The sequence below is a fragment of the Strongylocentrotus purpuratus genome, unplaced genomic scaffold (genome assembly GCF_000002235.5).
Source record: "Strongylocentrotus purpuratus isolate Spur 01 unplaced genomic scaffold, Spur_5.0 spur5_scaffold_19, whole genome shotgun sequence".
NCBI lineage: Eukaryota > Metazoa > Echinodermata > Echinoidea > Camarodonta > Strongylocentrotidae > Strongylocentrotus > Strongylocentrotus purpuratus.
Window position 1 is genome coordinate 1,622,870 of NW_022145604.1, and position 23,452 is coordinate 1,646,321.

The window sequence follows — 23,452 nt, forward strand, 5'->3', positions numbered from 1 at the left end:
AACTAAATTCCATCATCTATCGATGTTGTTTGTGTCGATTTTGTGGCAGGCCTTATGCCGCATACGGTATTGAATTTGTCGATTCGTTTGTCAGTATAACAACAAATTCTTCTTCCATTGGTTTGAGAATGACAAAAGGCATTTATGCGATTACAAATGTAACGAAAAATGCTGAAATCCCTTTGGGGAGATCAACGTTTTTAATTTATATATTTCTTTCACACTTATTATCGAAAAAGCTCGAAGTTAAATGGAAAAAAGATTATATGCCTTTTCAAGAATTTGGGAAACGGTGTTCATTTATCTGTCCCTAGTATTGGTTTACTAAATGAATCCCAAATGCATTTTTATTTTCAGTTACATCTGAAAGTGTTCTTTTCTTCTTGTTCGTTATGTCGTTTCCCTCTCTCCTTTTCGTCCCTTGAGGGCGCTCACACTTATTTAATATAACAGGTTTAACGTCCTCCTGACACTTGAATAAATGCTGCTGAATTGACTCCAAAAAGACGTTGCATCAGACGTCTTTGTTATGAGGTGTCAAGTAATTGTAATTGTCATTGATCTTTATTGCATTCATCATAAATACATCATAACAAACATATAAAATACAAAACATAGCGTGCAAGTTAAAGAGAAACATTTACAATAGAATACAACAACAAAAGAACAGTGAATGTGGAGACAGCTAGGAAAGCCAAAGACGTTATTGGTGCTGCCACCGAAACAGCAATGTTGTTTAAAAGGGTGATTTAAAAAAAAACTAAGTCTAGAAATGAAAAAAAATTCATAAAAAGCCGTCCTCCAGCAAGTCCAGAAAAGAAATACGATATTTAAGTATCTATCACTAAATAAATGAACTGGAAAATAAATCTTAAGTAAGCAATTATTTTGTTACGTTATTTGACATTTCATCGATCGTACTGTAGAAATGCTGACATAGAGCTAATAAATCAAAAATCAAATAATGCAAATGCCATTCTACCTTTCTTTCAGCACCATGCGATTCACTGAGCAAGTACGATATAATGAATTGTCAAACATCAACTAACGTTGTCAGTTCACTTCAGCCGAAACAAATCATTTCAAAATGTACTTTCGGCAACCGCAATGGCATTTAACGCTATATAAAGCGATGGCAATCAAACTTTCTTTTCATTTTCAATCTTATAAATTGGATTCGGACATTAAAGGCATGAAGAAAACAATCTTGCATGTTAGAGAATTTTGATATGGCAAACCCTGGTATTCAACAAAATGTATAAAGGTTTTTACGAAGCTTGCATTGGCACTTTCCTTGAGAGGAAATTCAATTTGTTATTTACGAAGTGATAATAAGTGACTCCAACCTACTTTCAGGGGACTCTTTTGGTAGCTTGAAGAGAGCACTATCAGAAGCATGCACTGTGTATATGATGCAGTCATGGTACTTTATTTGGGAGGCAATCGTCCATGTACCTGAAGGATACACTGTTGGAGAGATAACTGAAACAGCTTCAACTCTAGAAGATCAATCATTCATTCAGACTTTATGATGATGTAGGCCAACACCGCTTAACCCATTGGATCCCGGAACCTGGTGGTTTATGTATTAAGTCTATGAGAATGAGAGAAATTCAGGATTCAACGGGTTAAAACCGTCACTGTACAGTGCGGCTATCGGCTCAGTTGTACATGATTCTAGTCGCACATCCGTCTTTACTTGTTATTTCTCCACCTAGAAAAGGCTGAGACCAGAATTATCCCTCTGGAAAATCCCCCTTCCCGAATTTACAGATTAATTGCTTGGTTTGGATAAGTGCAAGAAGAACACAGCGCCTAAAATCAACCACATGCTTCCCTCATTGCAGCTTTATCTTAAGGAATTTCAATCATAAAGCGACCACTATGGATGCCTTGGCTATCGTTGAGATGATTCTCCTTGTGACCTATGTATTGACCGGGATATCGGGAAACGTTATCATCATATATATCTACGGAGTTAAAAAGATTCGCAAAATATCGACGGATTACCTGATCGTAGCGCTTGGGGTCGCTGATCTCGTAGCGTCAGCATGTTTAATCGCCGTTGTCACTTGGACGATCGAAGACGGTTTCCGATCTGACGATGGTTGTAAGTTAGTCATGTATATCCGTAGATGTGGGGCCGTGACTTCAGTAGCGTTCACCACGTTACTCTCATGCGATCGCTTTCTCATCGTATGCCAACCACTCAGCAAACGACCTTCACTAAATATCTACATAGTGGCGATCTTAGTTTGCGTCATTTACACTGCAGTGTCCCAAATATCTTATCCGCTCTTTGCAAAGGCCATTGACGTCTCCGATTCAACCGCATGTGCTTTGGTGGGACCAGTGTGGCTTGGATTGGCAAACGGAATTCATTATAACATCTTGCTTGGTATTGCAACCCTGACATGCACGTTGATGTACTCAAAGATCTACTTGAAAATCAAGCATCACAGAAGAGTGGGAAGTGACAGTCGAGGACAGGATGAAGCCAAAGGAGATGATAAGTCAAGATCTTTGTGGTCTCATTCTAAACGAAGTGTCCTCTCACGAAACAGAATTGCTCCTGAGGATAGCAACTACCCTAGTTGCTCGGCTTCTGATATGTTGAGTGGGCATGAACGTGCGGTCAGTACCTTGGTGGAGGAACCATCAACGGAAGTCATTACCAAAGCGTTGCCCCCCGGAGTTTACTTCGAAACGACGTCATCACCGCCAATTGGACCAATATGTCAGATGAGTGAACTTGAAAGCCATAAGAACTTTGGTCAACAGGATTCTGCTAACAACTGCAAAGACAGTCCCAGTGGTGAAACCCGCTGTGATGTATTGAATATGGACAAACAAGAGAAAGTTCTATCCGAACCTGATAGCACCAGTCCCTTTGGTCCGTTCCTAGATGAAACAGTGGCAGCGTCTAGCTCAATACCTGGTAACCAGAAGACATCCCCATCTAACCTTGGTATTGCAAATGAAGGACCCCGTAAAAACTCTCACCGTACATTTAAGTCCAAAGATTCCAGGGTCCTTGTTTTCAAGGACAAACAGGGACAAGGAGAAATGTCCGAACCAGAGAGACATGTAGACAAGGCCACCTCGTTAAAGCGAAGGTTCTCCAAACTCGCACTTTCCCGAACAGGGACAAACCATCGCCCACGTAAAGACGCAATGACCCGGATGCTCTTAATCACGACCGCTATCTTTTTCTTTACATCTGTGCCGGCGATCATCTTCGAAAACCTGCCTTTAGCTTTGGTGAAATCGTTTCGAAGTTCGTACGCGGGAGACTGTACCGTGGTGCTCTTGTATCATATTCGACTCATCAACCACGTCATTAATGTGTTCGTTTACCTCATCGTAAACTCTCGCTTTAGAAAGGACATGAGGAATATCTTTTGTAAGCGTAGCGAGGAATAATATGCATGTTTCTCTGACTCAAAATCACATCAGAACAAAAACGTCTCTTAGGGATGTTTGACAGAATAATAAACGTGTATTTAATTCATATATATTAATGATTTAATTGGAGTGTTTTAATCGTTTAATATTTAAATCAAAGGAGGACTTATAGACCGTCAATACTACTGGGCCAGGAGGGATTAGACCACACAGCGAGGTCACTGACAGGTGGCTAACATAACATAAGAAAAAGAGGATCATGGGAGACCAACGGGCACCGATTGGGGAAGTTTTCTATATAGAGGGAGCAAGTAGCTACAAGTAGGACAGTGGGGCTTTAAGGTTGAACTGAAATTAACATAAATAGTCATGGTACCCTATACACTGTGTTGAAATGTAAATCCTCTTAGTTATTAGATACATCACTGTACACGATTGATTGATTTCAAGAGCAAGTGATCCGTCTTTGTATAATACCAGGGGGTGTGTCATAAAGACTAAGATCGACTTTAAGTTAAACTTAACTATAGCAGGCCGTTCATGCCACTGTTTGCTCTCACCATTATGATCTTTAGATAATATTTTTCCTTCAATAATGAATTATCAACAAATATAAATTGTGTAGATTTGTGACCATGATTTGTACGTCCCTTGAGGCTTGAGAGACCACTGCCGGTAAATGGTGACAGCAAACAGTGGCATGAACGGAAATAATAAAAGACAGACGTGGAAATGAATTAATCATTGGCTATTCATATCGCTCGTTTACAAAGAGATTACGTCGTCTTACGCAAAGCAATTTAAATGTGGCTAAATTTGTTATAGTTTGAAGAAGAGTGCCAGGGCTTTTAAAAAATAATTATTGTTTTGCCTTTTTAGAGACATGTGCACCTCCTGTCTCCTTTTTAAATAGTTTGTTAGTTTTTGTTTTGCCTCCTAACATTTTGTATCGCATATAAGCATAAGGTTTCCAGGTTTTCAATAATCAGTATATATAATATCAAAAGACATATTTAATTAATTGCCATTTTTTTATTGAGCTGCGCATATGTCTATTGTAGCGAGATGTAAATGGCAGATGTGTATAAAGTCTCACAGCAATACGAACGTTTAGTTGTACATTTAAATAGGAAAGACACAAACTTTTGCATCGTTTTATTGATATTAAGCTGGTGCAATAGGCCATTTTCGTAATGCAACCAATGTCAGGCGCGTACACAGGGGGGGGGGTGGGAGGGTTAACCCCCCCCCCCATTTGGTATTTTTCTGTGTGTAAACCCTCCCTCAACCCTCCCTAAACCCCCCCCCCTTTGCATTTTTTCCCCATGGCTGACCTAAAAAAGCTGTCCTTACCCCCCCCCCCCCAACGGAGAAAAATGTCAAATTTTCAAATTTCGAGACCAAAAAAAAAAAAAAAAAATGTCCTCTTACCCGTGGATGCCCCTTTAAGGCAATGTCACGTCCTTTTAAGGCACTGGCAGTGACGTCACATTGCCTTAAAAGGGTAGTCTGCGTTCTCGTCGTGCAGAATCTAAAAGTCCGTAATATATATTTACTAAAGCCAAAACAGATTAAGAAACTTTACCTGGGCGGGGCATGAATAGAAGGAAAGTTATTCTTTCCCGGGAGGAACATCGTTCATCATTTTATACGGGGCACTTTGTCGTAACAGTGGCACTTTTCTTTTTGTTGGAAAAGAGTCGAGAATCAGCTACCTGCCCCTTCCTCTCTGTATCCACCGACATTGGCGTAAATAATTGCCAAGTATTCTATGAAACAAAGTGTGACATTCAAGGTTATTCTGGAAACCATGCAGGCGATTTAAAGCCATATCCTCGATTTAATTCTCACGCAATTGAATCAATTAATAACCCACCGATGCATTATGGAGTGTTTGCACGATCAGTTAAAAGGGAACTGAACTGTTTAGGCGTCAAAAAGCATGTTGTCTATCTCATTCACTTTGTGGTCGTCGGCCATTACTTTTTAAAGTGCATTTACCACCATTTTCAAATTGATTTGATAATTAGCGGCACGATCCACCAGTAGTCAAGAGGATGATACATCTTCTCCTTCAGTGGAATGTGTTTTATTCACTCTTGTATGAAGTTTTCTCGTTTGTTTTTTAAAGTGCGGAGACGTAGCTGCAGGGCCTAGGGGGGGGGGCGTGCCCCCTCCCTCCCATCGAATCACGGGAGGGGGAGAAAGAAGGAGAGAAAGTGATCATATGAATAAAAGTAGGGACAGGACCAGATAAGAAGACAATTGAGAACTTTTCTGCGCCAACCCTCTCATCAGAGACCTTGTAAATTTGTCTTTCATTTCCAAAGTAAGATATGTAACCCCCCCCCCCCCGACACACACACTTTAAAATAAAAACAATTATCAGACTGATGTTTGCTCATTGTCAGATGATAGATATCTAATTTATACCTCGAGGAAGAACAGATCATGTTGTTCGGTTGATCCCAAGCGAGTAATCCTCGATCCTCATTTTAATTATTTTTCTAGAATATTCCATGTACAATATTAAAGTGTTTTGTTTCTTCATGTTTTATTATGTATTATATGTGCTTGTATTTCATGTTTCATCATCGTAATTAAAACCAAACAAAACCAAGCATTTTCGTTAGTAAAGTAATTTGTTATGACATTTCTGTTCAAGTACTATTGATGCCGCAAAATGATGCTAGCAAAGCTTTAATTATTTGACAGATCAGAATATCAAAATGTATGTGGACCAGTCATCATGGAAGCATAATATGTACATCCCTCCCCATATAGATCCCTAACTGATCCGTCGCATGTTGAGTGGGGTTCAATGTTATTTCATTTCCCCGTCAAAATACACATCAAATTAGCCAAACCTGAAATCCCATGATTTGCACAAATGGTTTGTTGACTGCAGTGCACTATTCAAATTAACTCTTGAATTAAACATCACTCGGGATATCATAAAAGCGGTTCGTTTATATGACCTACATTGAGCGTTTGTAAAGCTACTATCTGATCAAATCTCTATCAAGTCCCTGATCTGATTTAGTGGTTCGGGAAGTGCACACATTAGGCTCGTTCACACATAACAATTTTTTTTTTTTTTCATAAGTTTTTATTAATTTCTCTCAAAGAAAAATTGTACATTTATAACATTGGATACAAAATAACAAAATAATTTAACATAGGTCTTTATAAATTTACCAATGATCTTTTACATTTACTTACAAAAGTTACACCTCTTCATTTTCCTTTGGAGACAAAAAATTAGTGCGATTTGGATCGCGATGCAAAGATCGATTTTTTTTTGGCGACACACAGAGAATTTTCGCTCGACGGCAAGAACGTCCGAACTGCGCATGCGTGAATCTCGACGATGTATGCGCGCTTGACATTTCTGTTCAAGTACTATTGATGCCGCAAAATGATGCTAGCAAAGCTTTAATTATTTGACAGATCAGAATATCAAAATGTATGTGGACCAGTCATCATGGAAGCATAATATGTACATCCCTCCCCATAAAGATCCCTAACTGATCCGTCGCATGTTGAGTGGGGTTCAATGTTATTTCATTTCCCCGTCAAAATACACATCAAATTAGCCAAACCTGAAATCCCATGATTTGCACAAAATATGGTTTGTTGACTGCAGTGCACTATTCAAATTAACTCTTGAATTAAACATCACTCGGGATATCATAAAAGCGGTTCGTTTATACGACCTACATTGAGCGTTTGTAAAGCTGATCAAATGTCTATCAAGTCCCTGATCTGATTTTAGTGGTTCGGGAAGTGAACACATTAGGCTCGTTCACACATAACAATTAGTGCGATTTGGATCGCGATGCAAAGATCGATTTTTGTTGGCGACACACTGAGAATTCTCGCTCGACGGCAAGAACGTCCGAACTGCGCATGCGTGAATCTCGACGATGTATGCGCGCTTGGAATCCTCGGGTTAAATCAATCTGGTTTTGATTCTCAATGCCATTCACATACACAGCGCCCGGCAAAATTTCGCGTTTATTCTGACAAATCGCAAGACTTACTGCGAATTGGATCGCGATGCAAATCGCGAAGATCAGTTGAATCATTATGTCCACACACGCAAAAAAAACACCAACAAATGGATCGCGATGCATTTTTTTTAAATGTCACTTTTTGGGGTAGGTGTGAAATCCCCTAACTGGAATAAAAATTACCAGAGCATTATATTTATAACTTTCATTGTTGTAGTTTATTTGAAAGCGTTGGCTATATATTTTATAATTTTGGACATATGCTTGATGTATAAATGAAATAAAAGAATAAATTCTCTCTGAAGAGGCAAAGGGAGAGAGAGAGAAAAGAGAGAGAGAGAGAGAGAGAGAGAGAGGGAGAGAGAGAGAGAGAGACATAGAGACAGATGGACAGAGAGAGAAAATTGTCCTGGTAATTTCATCCTTTTTCAAATAGTGCATTCAAATAGACTCGTTGCACAATGGAACCGCTTATATTTTTCCTTAAGAATAAATAGAAGGCCATACCTTTACCTAAAGCCAAGGTTAGCGATATTGGAAATTGGGACCGGGCCACAACAATTTATATTTGCTTGGATGGGGCGTATTATCTTTTATGGAACCTCCGTCGAGTTGCATAATGGATAATAAAAAGACAAGCTATAGCTTGCTGCATCGTGTTTCTGGGTGAATTGAACCGGAAATTGCATCCAAAATTAAATTATTTGGTTGAGAATGGGAAAAACCAAAGCCATATTTATCGGTAAGTAAATATAATTATAATATTAAGACTCTGTACTAGTCAATGGACTTTATAAAGCACTCTTTCTTGGGGATAGATATCATTGTATAATCTAAACAACCGTAGATAAGCTTCTATGTTGTAATCACTAATGCATTCTCAACCGTACGTCGTCACTATTAACAACATTCATCGAAGGCATGGACGTTGAGTTTAGACCTATAATATCATATCATCAGATAGATTCAAAATTCGTACCATCTGATGGAGTAGTTAATCCATGTTTACACTCATTAACTTTCTACAAAACACGATCGCAAAGACTTTCAAGATATCAGTTAAATGGAAATGTATATACCTTAATATATGGCCAATAGAAATCATGTTCGGATTACGTAATATGCATTTGTCACGTTCACTATGTTACAAACCTTACACAATTTCATATACAGTATGATACCTATGCTCATGAGTAGAATACTGGCGTTGTGGCGTGCGCCTGTTATCCAGCTAACAATTGAAGTTACAAACTGGATTCAGCCGAGGACGCAGGTTCGAAACTGAGTCACGTCTTTCGGATGGTGAGGTTTAAAGGTCGGTCACGTAAATAATCATATCTGATTGATACACGTCTGTACATACCCAACACACACACACACACACACACACACACGCACGCACACACACACACTGGCTCGTGAAGGGGAGATGTTGATTAAAAATGTCACAGACTCACAGCTACTTTGATTATTTATGTCAGAAATGTTGCTACCGTTGTGTTGTAAAGTGCAGGAAAAGTGATTAAATAATCACCATGTCGTAACACCACCTTTTATATCTTACGCAAAGGGTTATTATAATTTATTGTAATAGCTTTTTGTTTAATTTGAAAGCCTTTTTGATTCGTGATGATATTTGTCTTTAAACCTTTTGTTCATTAGGGACAATGTTTCGGATTGTGGTGCTGTCTTTGGTGATCTCCGTCGTGTATGGCTCGAGTACCGAACCAAACTTTGCTGATGGTCGAACCGTGATCGTACACCTATTCGAATGGAAATGGACTGATATCGCCGAAGAATGTGAAAGGTTCGCTATAAATAATCCTTCTCTTTTTACACAACTTCATTTCTTAATGAAATAGTAGAATGAATTTTTACGCTGTAGAAAAACAAAGTGTGACTCAATCTTTAAAAAAATAATCAAGTCCCATAAATTATCTTCCAAAGTGCAAAATCCAGATTCTTTGTTCATCATTGAAAGGAAAATATCTTTTACTTTAAAATAAGCATTTTTTTGGTTTTGATTGCACACTACGATGTAACAAGAAACACCCGGGAGTGGTAAATATTTGTTGCAGCGCAACGCTACATATAATGCAAATATGCTTTATTTGGTAGGAGTTGTCAACCTTAAAGCAGACATTTTCTTTGACCCAATTATCTCTAACCATTTTTTTTTAAATTTCTACCTCTCTTTTCTCTCTCTCCTATCTCTCTCTCTCTCTCTCTCTCCATCTCTCCTTCTCTCTATCTCTCTCTATCCTCACTCTCTCTCTCTCTCTCTCTCTCTCTTTTCCTCACTCTCCCCCTCTCTCTCTCTCTCTTCGTACCCTTCACTCTCTCTAGATTCATCGGACCCCACAAGTTCGCCGGTGTTCAGGTTTCTCCGCCGAGCGAGCACCTGATATTCTCCACCAACCCCTATAACCCTCCCTACCCGTACCCCTGGTGGGAGCGCTACCAGCCACTCAGCTACCAGCTCAACAGCAGAAGCGGAACAGCGGAGGAGTTCGCTGGTATGGTGGCACGGTGTCTGGCTGTCGATGTCCGCATCTACGTCGACGCCGTCATCAACCACATGGCTGGTGGTGAGTGAGACAATGACGACGACGATGATAATTCTGATGATAATGACAATGATGGTCATAATGATACTAACGATGATGAAGATGATAATGCTGATGATGATGATGATGATGATGATGATAGCGACGATAACGATGGTGATGATGATGATGATGATGACAGTAATGTGATGACTAAATCGTCGTATTTTATTTATGTTGCAAATGTTGTACAGCTGTTAATTGCGGCAATAATGATATATAATAATAGGGACTTTTAGATTTGCACGACGAGAACGTGGACTGCTAGGTGTGACATCCTTTAAAAGCAATTTGACGTCCTTTGAAGGCACTGGCAGTGCCCGGCTGCGCCTTAAAAGGACATCACATTGCCTTAAAAGGATGTCACACCTAGCAGTCCACGTTCTCGTCGTGCAAATCTAAAAGTCCTTATTGATGAAACAGGGTGAGGTAATATACATATAATAATACCTACTGCTGTTTATTATACACAGGTAGCTATGACTTCCCAGGCGTTCCTTTCACAGAGAATGATTTCAACGTCAAACTTGGATTGTGTCCAACCGATGATGGCGGTATTCATGATATCAATAATACAGTTGAAATGCGTTACTGCAACCTGCTTGGTCTGAGTGACATACACTATGGGGAATTGAACGGCTACTATGGCAGAGACAAGGTATGGGTTGGAAAGAGCCGAAATTATGAGATTTGCGTCTTATTACCTAAATATCTGAATGTTACAACATTAAATTCTGTTAAAGCACCATTGAACATCGTGAAGTTATGGTAAATTTTCAATAAAGTATCAATTCAATCCAATGTAATTCATTTTTTGTGTGTATAAAAAAAAAAAAACATTACAAATCAATTATGATTATTTATAACAAATTAAGAAGTACATATTGGAAACAAAGGGGTCCAATAAAAAGCAATGATTAAAAAATGTTTGTATCAACAGTAATTCCATCCCGTAGGTCAATTAATAAAACAGAAACAAAACAAACGTTAAGCAAAACGAAATAAAATAACACTGAAAGAAATGTTACTTAAAAGTAGGTCTTGCCGCCATTTATGTCTAGTGTAATTTTCCAAAACAGTCGCAAAAATCAAAGCAAAATAAAACTGTATTATCACACATCTTTCCCGACAATTTAATAGATTTTGGCCCAGTTACAAGCCATTTTTGTTTCTTCTAGTTGTACATGCTTAAAATAGTCCACCCCTCCTTCAAGTTCTTGTAACTACTCTGATCGTGTACATGTTTTTCTTATTCTGCCTCGTGTCTGTTTTACCTAGGTTGTAGAATATCTCAATACTATGATAGACATGGGCGTGGCAGGGTTCCGGATTGATGCAGCTAAACACATGTACCCTGCTGAATTGGACGATGTGGAAATTCGGTACGTAACCAAATTCATCGTATCCTGACACCCTGGACATCCACCCCTTGTCAACTACCCCCTAGGACAACTACCCCCGGGACAACCACCCCCTCGGACGACTACCCCCTCGACACCTACCCCCGGACAACACCCCCAAGGACAACTACCCCCTAGGTTAGTTGTCTGGGGGTAGTTGTCCTAAGGGGTAGTTGTCTGGGGGGGGGGTAGTTATCCCGGAGGTAGTTGTCGTAGGAGGTAGTTGTCTGGTGGGTGGTTGTCCGGGGGTAATTGTTCTGGGTGGGGGGGGGGGGGTAGTCATCCTAGAGGTTGGTTGCCCTAGTGGGTAGTTGTCCCAGGGGGTATTTGTGTTAGGGGGTAGTTGACTGGGGACGGTTATCCGGGGGTGGATGTCCAGGTGGGAGGTGTCCTAGAACCCAAATTCATATCTGGAGATAGCATTGACAAGGGCACGCATAATATTCTGTTATGTAGTATATGCCTGTTGTACACAGGACGTCATAGCGCCTGACGTAGGACTATAAAAGGGTTGGTACATAAATACCCTGCTGAACTCCAAATATAAAAAAAATACAATGTTTACATGCTGAGTAGTCCATAGGGTTAGAAAACGAAGAAAATGAGAAACTTTTAGGAGAAGGAGACCACAGAGATATCGTTTTTGTCTTCACTTTAAATTCCTGGTCGATTTAGTTATTTGTTGTTGATGTTGGTGTGTTGTTTTTTGTCTTCTTTTTTACTTTATTAACCAATGGTAATCTTTCTTTATATCATAACTTTAGCTTTACTGTAATATTAGCGGTGATTTTGTATTATTGTCTTTCATTCGTCCAGCCTTCACGACTGTACGTTTGGAGGCAGGCCATATATCTATCAGGAGGTCATTGACCGATTCAGCAACGAGGTCATTATGCCTAGCGAGTACTTTCAAACCGGTGACGTTACCGAGTTTAAATTCTGCGATCAAATGGCCTTACTCGGACGAGCCTCTGTCCCACCTGATCAGTTTCAAGCGTTTGGTTTTGATCCGAGATGGGGGATGATGCCGAGTGAAAACGCGATCGTCTTCGTCGAGAACCACGACAACCAACGCAACCATGGAGGCGGAGGCGATATCCTGTCGTTTGAAGAACCGCGCGAATACAAGATCGGTCTCGCGTTCGGTTTGGCGTGGAATTACGGAACTGCGCGTATTTTCAGCGGGTATGTCTTTGTAGATAGCGACCAGGGACCGCCCTCTGATAGTTCAGGTAATACAGACGACGTCGTGATCAACGCGGAAGGATTATGCGATGGTGGTTGGGTTTGTGAACATCGCTGGAGGGCGATACGCAACATGGTCTGTTTCCGTAACGTTGCTGGGGATGAGCCGGTTGATAACTGGTGGGACAATGGCGATAATTTCATCGCCTTTTCTCGGGGCGACAAGGCCTTCTTCGCCTTGAACAACGAGATGATTCGTCAATCGGAGACTCTGCAGACAGGACTACGATCCGGGACATACTGTGATCTGATCACGGGTGAGCCTACGACCACGGGCTGCTCAGGAACATCCGTGGTCGTCGATGACGATGGATTAGCCTACATCGATCTGCTACCGAGTAACAATGAGCGAGACGCGATGGTAGCATTGACCATTGCTGCTACGTCGGGTCGGTCTGATTATACTGGATGTGTAGTCGAAGCGGGGACAGTACAATTAAAAGCTAATGTATTATTGATTGCAGTCATTGCATTACTGCTTTTCATTCATTAAACATTCAACGGAATCATGAATCACGGAATATTCAACATGTTCAAAGCAAATAATATTCAAACTTACAATGACTATTAAAAGATAAACGTAATGTGAGAACAGAGTCGCAAAAGTAGAGTAGCAACATTTTCTCTCCCTCTCTATTACCACCTCTCTCTCTCTCTCTCTCTCTCTCTCTCTCTTCTTTGATTCTTTTTCTCTTCCCTCTATCTTCCGCCCCGCCTTGGAAGAGTCCGATTTCGATGATAATCCTCTCTTCCTGTTTTCCATCTTATCCTCTCAAATAACATTTGTCCGTTTGCTCTTTGTTCCTCAAATAAAAACACTAACGTTGTACCATGTCACCTTTGTATCCAATATCGTTTAACAGCGTTTAGTGACAGATAAAGTCAATGTTTGTTTGTTATTGATTGTACTTGACGTTGTGTTTGGTATATTGGTCACCATGGTACCTTGTTTCTCATGTTTCCATGATTACCGTACGTAGACAGTGAAGAGAATCATGATTGTTCTGATGTTTAGCTTGGTACATATATACAAAGTTATCATGTTAACAATGTTTCTATGATCCCAGTGCGTAGGTATTTAAAAAAAATCATTACAAATTCGGACTTAGAGTTTGGTACATGGACACTGACAAAGTTTTCGTGTTTACTACATTTCTATGGATATAGGGCGTGTTCCAGAGAAATCATGACTATTTTAAGCATGTTTATAAATGTGTAATGTATTATTCCAAATGTACATGTATATGAAACAAGTAGAGAAAATAAAGCGAAGAGATAACTTAAAGCAACATTTAATTATTAGTGATAATAGTATCGAATTCCTTTAAAACGACTTAGGCATATTAGAAATGAATTGTTATTAATAGATTCATTTGTGTGTATTGTAACACCCCAAACTAGGTTTGTTTTATTAAGTTAATGATGTTTTATTAATGCATTCAGTAATGTATTAGGTAATTGTTTGGAATCTCTTTGTTACTTTATCAGCCCCCCCCCCCCAAAAAAAAGTATATATATAAGTACATATATTTCCACTTCCAGATCCAAATGTTAATCAGGTTTTATCACATTGTGGAATTGCAAACCATTACTAGTTCAAGTATTAGCAGATACTTGTTGGCAGCTGGTCACTTCAAGCAGTTCAAGGAGAGTCCCAAATAGGCCAATCACATAGTGAAACGAGGTGAAGTGCCTCGATACAAATTATTTCATTCACCTATTACAAATAATTATAATTAGATAGTCAGAATGCAAACTGCATATACTTTGTGTCGTTAGTTAGAACAAGCCATAATGCTTATGCTTATCCTACCTACATGTAGAAACAAATGATGTATGCGATTCGCATTCTTATTATTGAGATAAATTATTTGTATTAAGTGAATAAAATAATTATTATCGAGGCACTTCATAAAGACGTATACATTAATATTCGGTTACATTACGGGAAAAGCCTATTGGTTCGCTTCTGCTCAGATGATGGTTTATGTATTAGTAATCTATGTTACCAAAAAAGAAATGTACCTAACAATCTCTCACATTATGCAACATAAAAATGTTAGCACACAAGGTAATGGTATGGAAGTGTTCAATTTTATCAGAGAAAGGCGACATTGCACGCTACAAAAACAACTTGTCCAAACGGGTAGTTTCAGAATTTTTTGGAGGGGGAGAGGCAGCTTGCCAGCCTCTCCCCCACGCTTCGTACACCAGGGGCGGATCCAGCCGGCGGCAGGGGAGGAGGCCAAAGGGGGTAAGGAGCACTCGTTTTTTTTTGCACTCGAAAATTTGAAAATCCCCCCCCCCCCTTGAGGCCCAGGGTAGGGGGCCGTCACCAAATAAAGGTAAAATTAACGTGTTTTACCTGTTTTTTTCCCCAGGGGAGGAAGCCCGGGCCCCCAGGGCCCCCTCCCTGGATCCACCACTGTCGTACACCTATTATGACATTGGTTGGGTTAGTTATAAAGCTGGAACTTGCCCTCTCAATATTTGTTGTTGGATCGGGGTTCACCCCCCCCCCCCCACTATCTCAATTATTAACCTTCAAATCATGCATGGTCCGAATCACGTTCGCCAAAACACCGATCTCAGTTTCTCGGTCATAGTATATTTGTTAAGCATTGTGCATGAAGGTTGATATTGCTGTTGTATTCCAACTTTGCACGTCAAATAGAGTATTTGCCCTTTTTCGAGCAAAAAATTAAACTAGGGCCTATAAGCATTTAACAGGTAGGTTTGTGATAATTATACACAGCAAGATCTAATAAGAGATGATGAAAACAAAATTAGAAGTTCCATGTCATATTGTCGTTTTGGGGGCTCTTATTCGTAAATGCAAGCTAAAGTGAATAAATGATTTCAAATCTAATCCAAATCTGTAAAATCCAGAGTGATAAGCTATACTATGTACATGTATGCATCTAAGAGTTGTAAGAATATTTCTAATTACGGACATACTGAAGCTTTTCGTCTTGCTCTTCGTCGTCGTCTTCTTCTTCTTCTCTCCCCCCCCCCCTTCTCCTTCTCCTTCATCTTCTTCTCCTCCTCCTCCTCCTTCTATTTCTTCATTTTAGAGAAATGGATGTCCAAGTTTTGAATTTAAAAAAATTATAGTAAAAACATGATGGAGATTTTTTTCTTCTTGATAACTGCTCTCATTTACATTCCATGGCATGTCAAGTATAAATTAATTTAGCACAGTTTAATCGCTACACCTCAATATCTCTTCAAACAACCGCTAGACTTTGCTTTCCACACAACATAAAGCGTGTATTATGATGTATGCCTGTCAAACATCCGGGTCGGAACTACATTCAACCGCAGCACTAGCTGAATCCTTCCGTTTGAGTTGGCATTGTGTATATAACAGGATAATTTGTGCCTCAATCCGATAAACAAGCCAATTCAGGGCAATAAATCGCTAGCTACGGTAAGTGAAATTATTGCTTGATTGTTTTACCACTTTTTATCTGTATGCATAATATTGTAACGCTCGTTATTTTGCTCCATACGGTACTTCTGTGCACATAATGTTGTTTTTATCTTAAGCCTTGAGAAATTGGATTGGCGCCTTATACAAATATGGGGAAAGAGGGGCGGGGCGGGGCGGGGTGGGGGATGGGTGTTTCACAAAGACTTATCTCATCTTGTTATTGATATGAACTTTGGAAGGCCATCCACGCCACTGGTTGCTCTCACTATTGATTTTTCAACTGAGGAGCAAATTATGGTCACAAATCTATAAAATTGACTTTATTTGACAGTTCATTGTCGGAGAAAAAGAATTATATGAATATAAGTTTGCCTTCAATCAAGACCTGGAATTATTCTATGGTAGGCAATAAACGCCCTTACAAAGTCTTGGACCAAGTGTAAAATTAGAGGGAAAATACCTCCAAAACATTTTGGTCTCTCGATAATTTAGTTTTTCTTGAACAATAAAATATGAAAAAATGTCATTTTTTTAGATTTGAGACTCAACCTTCTCTTTAAATATCAATCGGTCCGTTTATATGACCTACATTGAGCGTTTGTAAAGCTACTATCTGATTTTAGTGGTTCGAGAAGTGCACACATTAGGCCCGTTTACACATAACAATTAGTGCAATTGGGATTGCGATGCAAAGATCGATTTTTTTTTTGCGACCGTTCACACATGTCAATTTAGTGCGAAGTGAATTGCTCGACGGCAAGAACGTCCGAACTGTGCATGCGTGAATCTCGACGATGTATGCGCGCTTGGAATCCTGCGATTAATTAAATCGAGTTTCGATTCTCAATATTAAACATTTACATACACAGCGCCCGGCAAACTTTCGCGATTATTCTGAAAGATCGCAGACTTACTGCGAATTGGACCGCGATGCGAATCGCGAAGACCAGTGTTATGTCCACACACGCAAAAAAAGAAGAAGATTTTTGGATCGCGATGCATATTTTTTTAATTTAACTATTTTGGAGGTGTGAACGCCCCTAATAAAAACGAAACGCACCTGGAAGAAAATTAACAAGAGCAATATATTTAAACTTTAAATGTTGTAGTTTTTTCCTCAGAACTTATATGAAAGCGCCGGCTATATATTTTAAAATTTTGGACATATAATGCTTGATGTACATGTATAAATGAAATAAAAGAATTAATCCTCTCGAAAGATGCAAAGAGAGAGAAAAAGAGAGAGAGAGAGAGACAGATGGACACAGAAAGAAAATAGACATGACAATTTCATTCTTTTTCTAAATAGTGCATTTAAATACACTCGATAAACAATTGAACCGCTTATATTTTCCCTTAAAAATGAATAGAAGGCCATACCTTTACCTATCAGTAGAGCCATAGTTAGCGATATTGGATATTGGGACCGGGCCACAACAATTTATATTTGCTTGGATGGGGCGTATTATCTTTTATGGAACCTCCGTCGAGTTGCATAATGGATAATAAAAAGACAAGCTTTAGTTTGCTGCATCGACTTTCTGGGTGAATTGAACCGGAAATTGCATCCAAAATTAAATTATTTTGTTGAGAATGGGAAAGACCAAAGCCATATTTATCGGTAAGTAAATATAATTATAATATAAAGACTCTGTACTAGTCAATGGGCTTTATAAAACACTCTTTCTCGGGGATAGATATCATTGTATTATCTAAACAACCCCGGCTTTAGCTAAGCTTCTATGTTGTAAACACTGAGGCATTCTCAACCGTACGTCGTCACTATCATCATTAACAACATTCATCGGAGGCATTGCCGTTGAGTTCAGAACTATATCATCAGATAGATTCAAAATTCGTAACATAAAATGGAATAGTTTATCCATGTTTACACCTATTTTCTTTCGGCCAAAACACGATCACAAAGACTTTTAAGAAATCAGCTAATTGGAAATGTATATACCTTAATATATGGCCAATAGAAATCATGTTCGGATTACGTAATACAGCAGTTTATTTATTTATTTATTTATTATAGTTTTATTTTAACAGGGTGGTCTCATTCAAGTTCATTTCTGAGCCTGCTCTCCCAGAGAGCCCTGTATTCACATAAAAAACATGTACAATAATAACATGAATTCAAAACATACATACAAAGGTAAAATATACATGGTATATACAATAATTAAACATAGGTAACGAAAAACACGCATTAACAATAAATTATAAGGAAAAAAAAATACAACTATCAAATTGAAAAAACTAGATGAATGAAATGTAATAAATAAAGGTCAAATTAACGTGAAAATATGTTTACAAGGGAAACTGAAAGGTTTTGACATTCTTTTTAAAACTTTGCAGCGACTTACAATTTTTAATATGATAGGGTAATTTATTGTATATTTTAGCTCCTGAAACCGCTAAGGTTTTCGTTTTAAAATTTGTTTTACACTTTGGAATGAATAATGGACTGTTTAAAGCATAACGAGTAGAATATAATATCGGTCTTTTACTTATACATGGATTAAGATACGGTGGTGATAGGTCGTTTATGATTTTAAAAATCAAGATGCATTTCTGATATTTAATTCTTTCCTCTAATGACCGCCATTTCAATTTACTCATTAAAACATTTTGGGGTGTAAAATATTCGGCACGAAGAACTAATCGTGCATATCTATTTTGTAATTTTTGCAACTTTGTTAGATTTTGTTTCGAAGTATTTCCCCATACTGAATTACAGTAGTTTAAATGCGGTAGGATAAGAGAATAGTATAATGTAATAAGATTCTTACGGGAAATATAATTGCGTATACGTCTAATGCAGGCAATCGTACCCGATACTTTCTTAACAACTTCGTTTACATGTAACGACCATGTTAAGCTTTTGTCTAGTGTTACACCTAGATATTTCATACTTTCGACTGAGTCGAGTACATTGTCACTGTAACGAATACAAATATTATTATTTTGAATTTTTCTTTTGGAACCAAATAGTATTGTTTTGGTTTTATTTGCATTTAAAAACAGTCCATTGTATTTTAGCCATTTCAAGATACGGGTAAAATCTTTTTGGAGATTGTATTCACAAACTTTATAATCCTTTCCATGATGAATACTGCCGTGTCATCTGCATATAAGGAAATATTTGTCTTAGAATGGAGTTGCAGGTTACAAATATCATTCACATAGAGGCAGAAAATTAATGGCCCCAGTATTGATCCTTGTGGAATTCCTGATTTCACAGTTAGAAAATTACTCTTAGTCCCTTGCAAGAATACACATTGTTGCCTATTAGATAGATAGGATTCGAACCACTCAAGTTCAACTCCCCCAATACCATACAATAACATTTTCTTAATAATCAATGGATGTGGTATAACGTCGAACGCCTTTTTCAGGTCAAGAAAAATGGCTCCAGTGACCAAACCTTTGTCCATATTGTCAAGTATACCTTCGACTATTTCAGTCAAGCATGTTAGAGTTGAATGCCCTGGTCTAAAACCTGATTGCCGTTCACTTAACAAAGAATGTTTGTTTAAGTAAGAGTATATCTGATTGTGCACTGCTTTTTCAAATATCTTTGACATTGTGGGGAGAATGGAAATAGGTCGGTAGTTAGTTAATTCCATTTTGTTTCCACCTTTATGAATAGGGGTTATTTTAGCAACTTTGAAGTCATGAGGAACGTACCCTTTTGACAATGAACAATTGAACAATACTGTTAAGACTCTAACAATATGTGGGGCAGCTATTTTAAGTAGCTTTGGAGGAAGATCATCAATACCAACTGCTTTTGAAACATCAAGCTTGAGTAGTTCTTTTAATACAAAACATTCCTCGATCTCTGTAAATTTGAATTCATGTGCTGTTTGCGGTAATGTTTGCAATGCATTTATATTGAGATGAGAATCATTCGCTCCTGTTAGTTGGCTTTGAATATTATTGAAACTTTCATTAAACAATTCTGCTACTTTTTCTTTGTCTACTACAATTTGGTCATTTACAAGAATTTTATGATCAGAATTGGCATCTTTCTTTGGGAGTAAGTCTTTGAGTACTTTCCAGGATTTTTTCATATCATTACCATTTTCAATGCAAAGATTCTTATAATATTGTTTCTTTAACTTCTTGTTCAGTACATTTGCCTTATTTCTGAATTCTTTAAACTTTTCCCTGTAGTCTGTAGTTCTGTGTTTATCAAATTTGCATTTAAAATAATTCCTATCTCTTGCGATACATAAATATTCGTTGGTAATCCAAGGTGACCCCCTAGAACGTTTTCTTACTGTGACATACGGTGCATGAAGATCACAAATGTCTTTGAATTTACATTTGAAAATATTCCACATATTCTCAACATTGTGATTGTTTAAGTACAAATTATCCCAGTTTGTATCTTTAACATCATTTTTGAAAAAAATTTCATTAAAGTTTCTAAATGAACGGTAGGTACTCACAGAACATATAGAGGGCGGTGGTTTTTCTTTCAATACAAGGTATATCAATAAATGATCACTTAGACCGATAGACCGTGTGCCACTCTCCAGTGATTTCAAATTATTTGACACAAGAATTAGATCAATAAGGGTTGTACTATTAACGGTTATACGTGTCGGGGTCCTTATCAGCTGAGACAAATGCATATTGTCACTCAGATCATGTATCTGCTTTGAAAGATTATTCTGAGTTAACATATTACAATTTAAATCACCTAATATTACAATATCATTTGATAACATACATATATTTTCTAAATTAATTTCTAGGTTATTGAAAAAAGCACTTCTACTGTTAGGTGGACGATATACAACTCCAAGATACTTTGGTTTGTGATTGTGTAGTCTTATCTCTAGCCACATAATTTCTAACTCACGGTCTTCAAGATCAGGTCGTCTAATATATGATATATTTTTTTGTATAAAACATCCAACTCCTCCTCCCTTTTCGTCTCTATCTAGTCTTTCAAAATGATACCCATCAATTTGTAACAATGAATTACAAATGTTTTCACTTAGCCATGTTTCTGACAAGGTCGTACGGATTTTCTTTCAAATATAATTGCAGATCATCCACCTTATTTCTAAGACTACGAATATTTAAATGTGCAATTTTCAATCCTTTACCCTTTGGAAAGTCATTTATAGAGGTACAGGTATTCGTACTTAAGTCAATGTCTATATCAACAGAATTTGTATGGTTCAAGCTCACATTTCTATCTTTTACTATATCCTCAACATTCCAAAGCGGCATTTCTAGGAAAATACATTTGGTACATTGCCAATTGTGAAACTGTTCAGTTTTATCATCATATTGTTTGGAAGATACATCTCCACATGAAATATGTATCCATTGGTTACATTTAGTACAAAGTAGCGCTTTTTGATTACACTTTACGGGTTTCTCACATATATTACAAGGAAAGACATTGACCATGGTTAAAATGATGAAATAGGACAACAAAAAAAACTTGAAATATAATTACAATTAATTTGAAATAACGTTCGTCTCCTTCTCAATTAAATTGAATATAACGCTTGAAATTCTCAACATGAGCCAAGCTGGCATTAATTTGGGATAATTTTGATCTCTAATAATACCTCCATTTTGTTACAAAGAGTAAATTGTTTCGAAATGGCAAACAGGTACATACAAGTTCATGAATAATTTCTCCAGCACCACCATCTGTGGGTGGAGGCTCAAACACTCAGTTCAAATTATATAGCAGAATTTCTCATATATACGCTCAGTTTGTCTAAGTCTCTCTCTCTTGTGACATTCACTCTTCCTTTTCCTTCTTTCAGTTTAATGCAGATACGTCCATCTTGTGTCCATGTCTTATCAATGATTTTCTTGAATTTGTTTCTAACCTTCCAGAGTAGTTCTTTCCGCTTCTTAGTGAGGCTTTCATTGATGTAGACATGGTGATTATTCTCATCGCTAAGATTCTTTAGCTTGAATCGTGCACTGTAGACTTGCTCTCGGGTGCGATAGCTATTGAATTTAACGATGATATTCCTGGGTGTGTGGCTATAGTTGGTCGTCCCGATGCGCGGTTTCGTCGATCCGTCGCTTTGGGGTTTCTGCTGCCCAAGTCGATGACTACGTTCGACGTCATCCATCTTGATATCGACACCGAGGTCCTCCTTGCAGAGTTGTATGATTCTGGAATCGGTATTCTCATTCATCCTCTCAGGTACACCACTTATCACAAGGCATGTACGTCTGGAGTACTGCTCAGCATCATCATTAACTTCCTTTAATTCGTCTATTTCCTTTCTCATCGCCGCCATCACATCCCCTTGATTTGCAGAATTAAATTCCAACGAGTCCAAAACTTCTTGACAAATTGACTCCTTTAAATCATTCAGAAGCTTTCCTTGAATTGTTCGAGTGAGCTGATTCACAAATTCGTCGTCTTTGAGAAGACTTTCTAATACTTGCCGAATGGCTAAATTGAGTTCAGCATCGGGCTCTACGGAAGTAGATTCTGGCGCCGCGGGGCTTCGTAGCTTGGTCACGTGATCTCCCGATGCGTGAATTGGCGCCGGTTTACCGGGTTCCTTTGTACCGCCCGATACATCAGCGGGAGCTGGTGGGCTCTCCACGGCACCTTGGGTAGGGACAATGGTTGGGTGTGTCCCGTTGTTTGCTGCAGCTTCTCGTCTTGGCTTTCCTGATCTTGTAGGCATTTTTACTGATGTTTTGCTGGTAAATCAAGGGTTTTGGGTCCAATTTCTACAAGCGGTAGTCCATGTAACGATAAACAGTTCTTGTTTTCGAGGTTTTCGAGGTAATATTTCCAGTATAGCTCAGTTTAGCTCATTGTTGGAGAGAGCTAGGTCATAACACGTCCGCTCATCACTCATCTTTAAAAGTTTACGGTTGTGTGCGCCATTTTAACCAAAGCCGATGACCTAGAGGTCATGTATTTATGCGTAAATTAAGATTGCGCCCATGCAAATTATAATGACATCACTGTCTACGCGCTGCGTTGTGCTCGCACATCATCATTAAAATATTGCATGGGCGCAATCTTAATTTACGCATAAATACCACTGACCTCAGGTCATTGGCTTTGTTTCATAGCCAATGACCCGAGGTCAACTGTCTGCGCAATGCGCACTGATACAACGGTAAACTGGTGTATTATGCTTTTGTCACGTTCACTATGTTTATACGAACATTATACATTTTCATATACAGTATGTTAATTATTGTGCATGAGTAGAATACTGGCTTGTGAAGGGCAGATTTTGATTAAAAATGTCACAGACTCACAGGTAATTTGATTATTTATGTCAATAATATTGCTACCGTTGTGTTGTAAAGTGCAGGAATAGTGATTAA

The 23,452-nt window shown here is 38.3% G+C and overlaps 2 protein-coding genes across 2 annotated transcripts; both read left to right on the forward strand.

The window, feature by feature from the left end:
• The first annotated feature begins 1,884 nt into the window (after positions 1-1,884).
• LOC757322 (D(2) dopamine receptor-like) lies at positions 1,885-3,423 on the forward strand. The gene has a single exon (XM_001197849.2). The coding sequence runs from the start codon at positions 1,885-1,887 to the stop codon at positions 3,421-3,423; it is 1,539 nt and encodes a 512-aa protein (XP_001197849.2).
• Positions 3,424-9,085: 5,662 nt separating this feature from the next.
• LOC115926166 (alpha-amylase B-like) lies at positions 9,086-13,730 on the forward strand. Its single transcript, XM_030990704.1, has 5 exons — positions 9,086-9,225; positions 9,765-10,006; positions 10,498-10,682; positions 11,303-11,406; positions 12,241-13,730. Exons 1-5 carry the CDS (start codon positions 9,086-9,088, stop codon positions 13,160-13,162), a joined length of 1,593 nt encoding a protein of 530 aa, XP_030846564.1. The 3' UTR covers positions 13,163-13,730.
• The last annotated feature ends 9,722 nt before the right edge of the window (positions 13,731-23,452 follow it).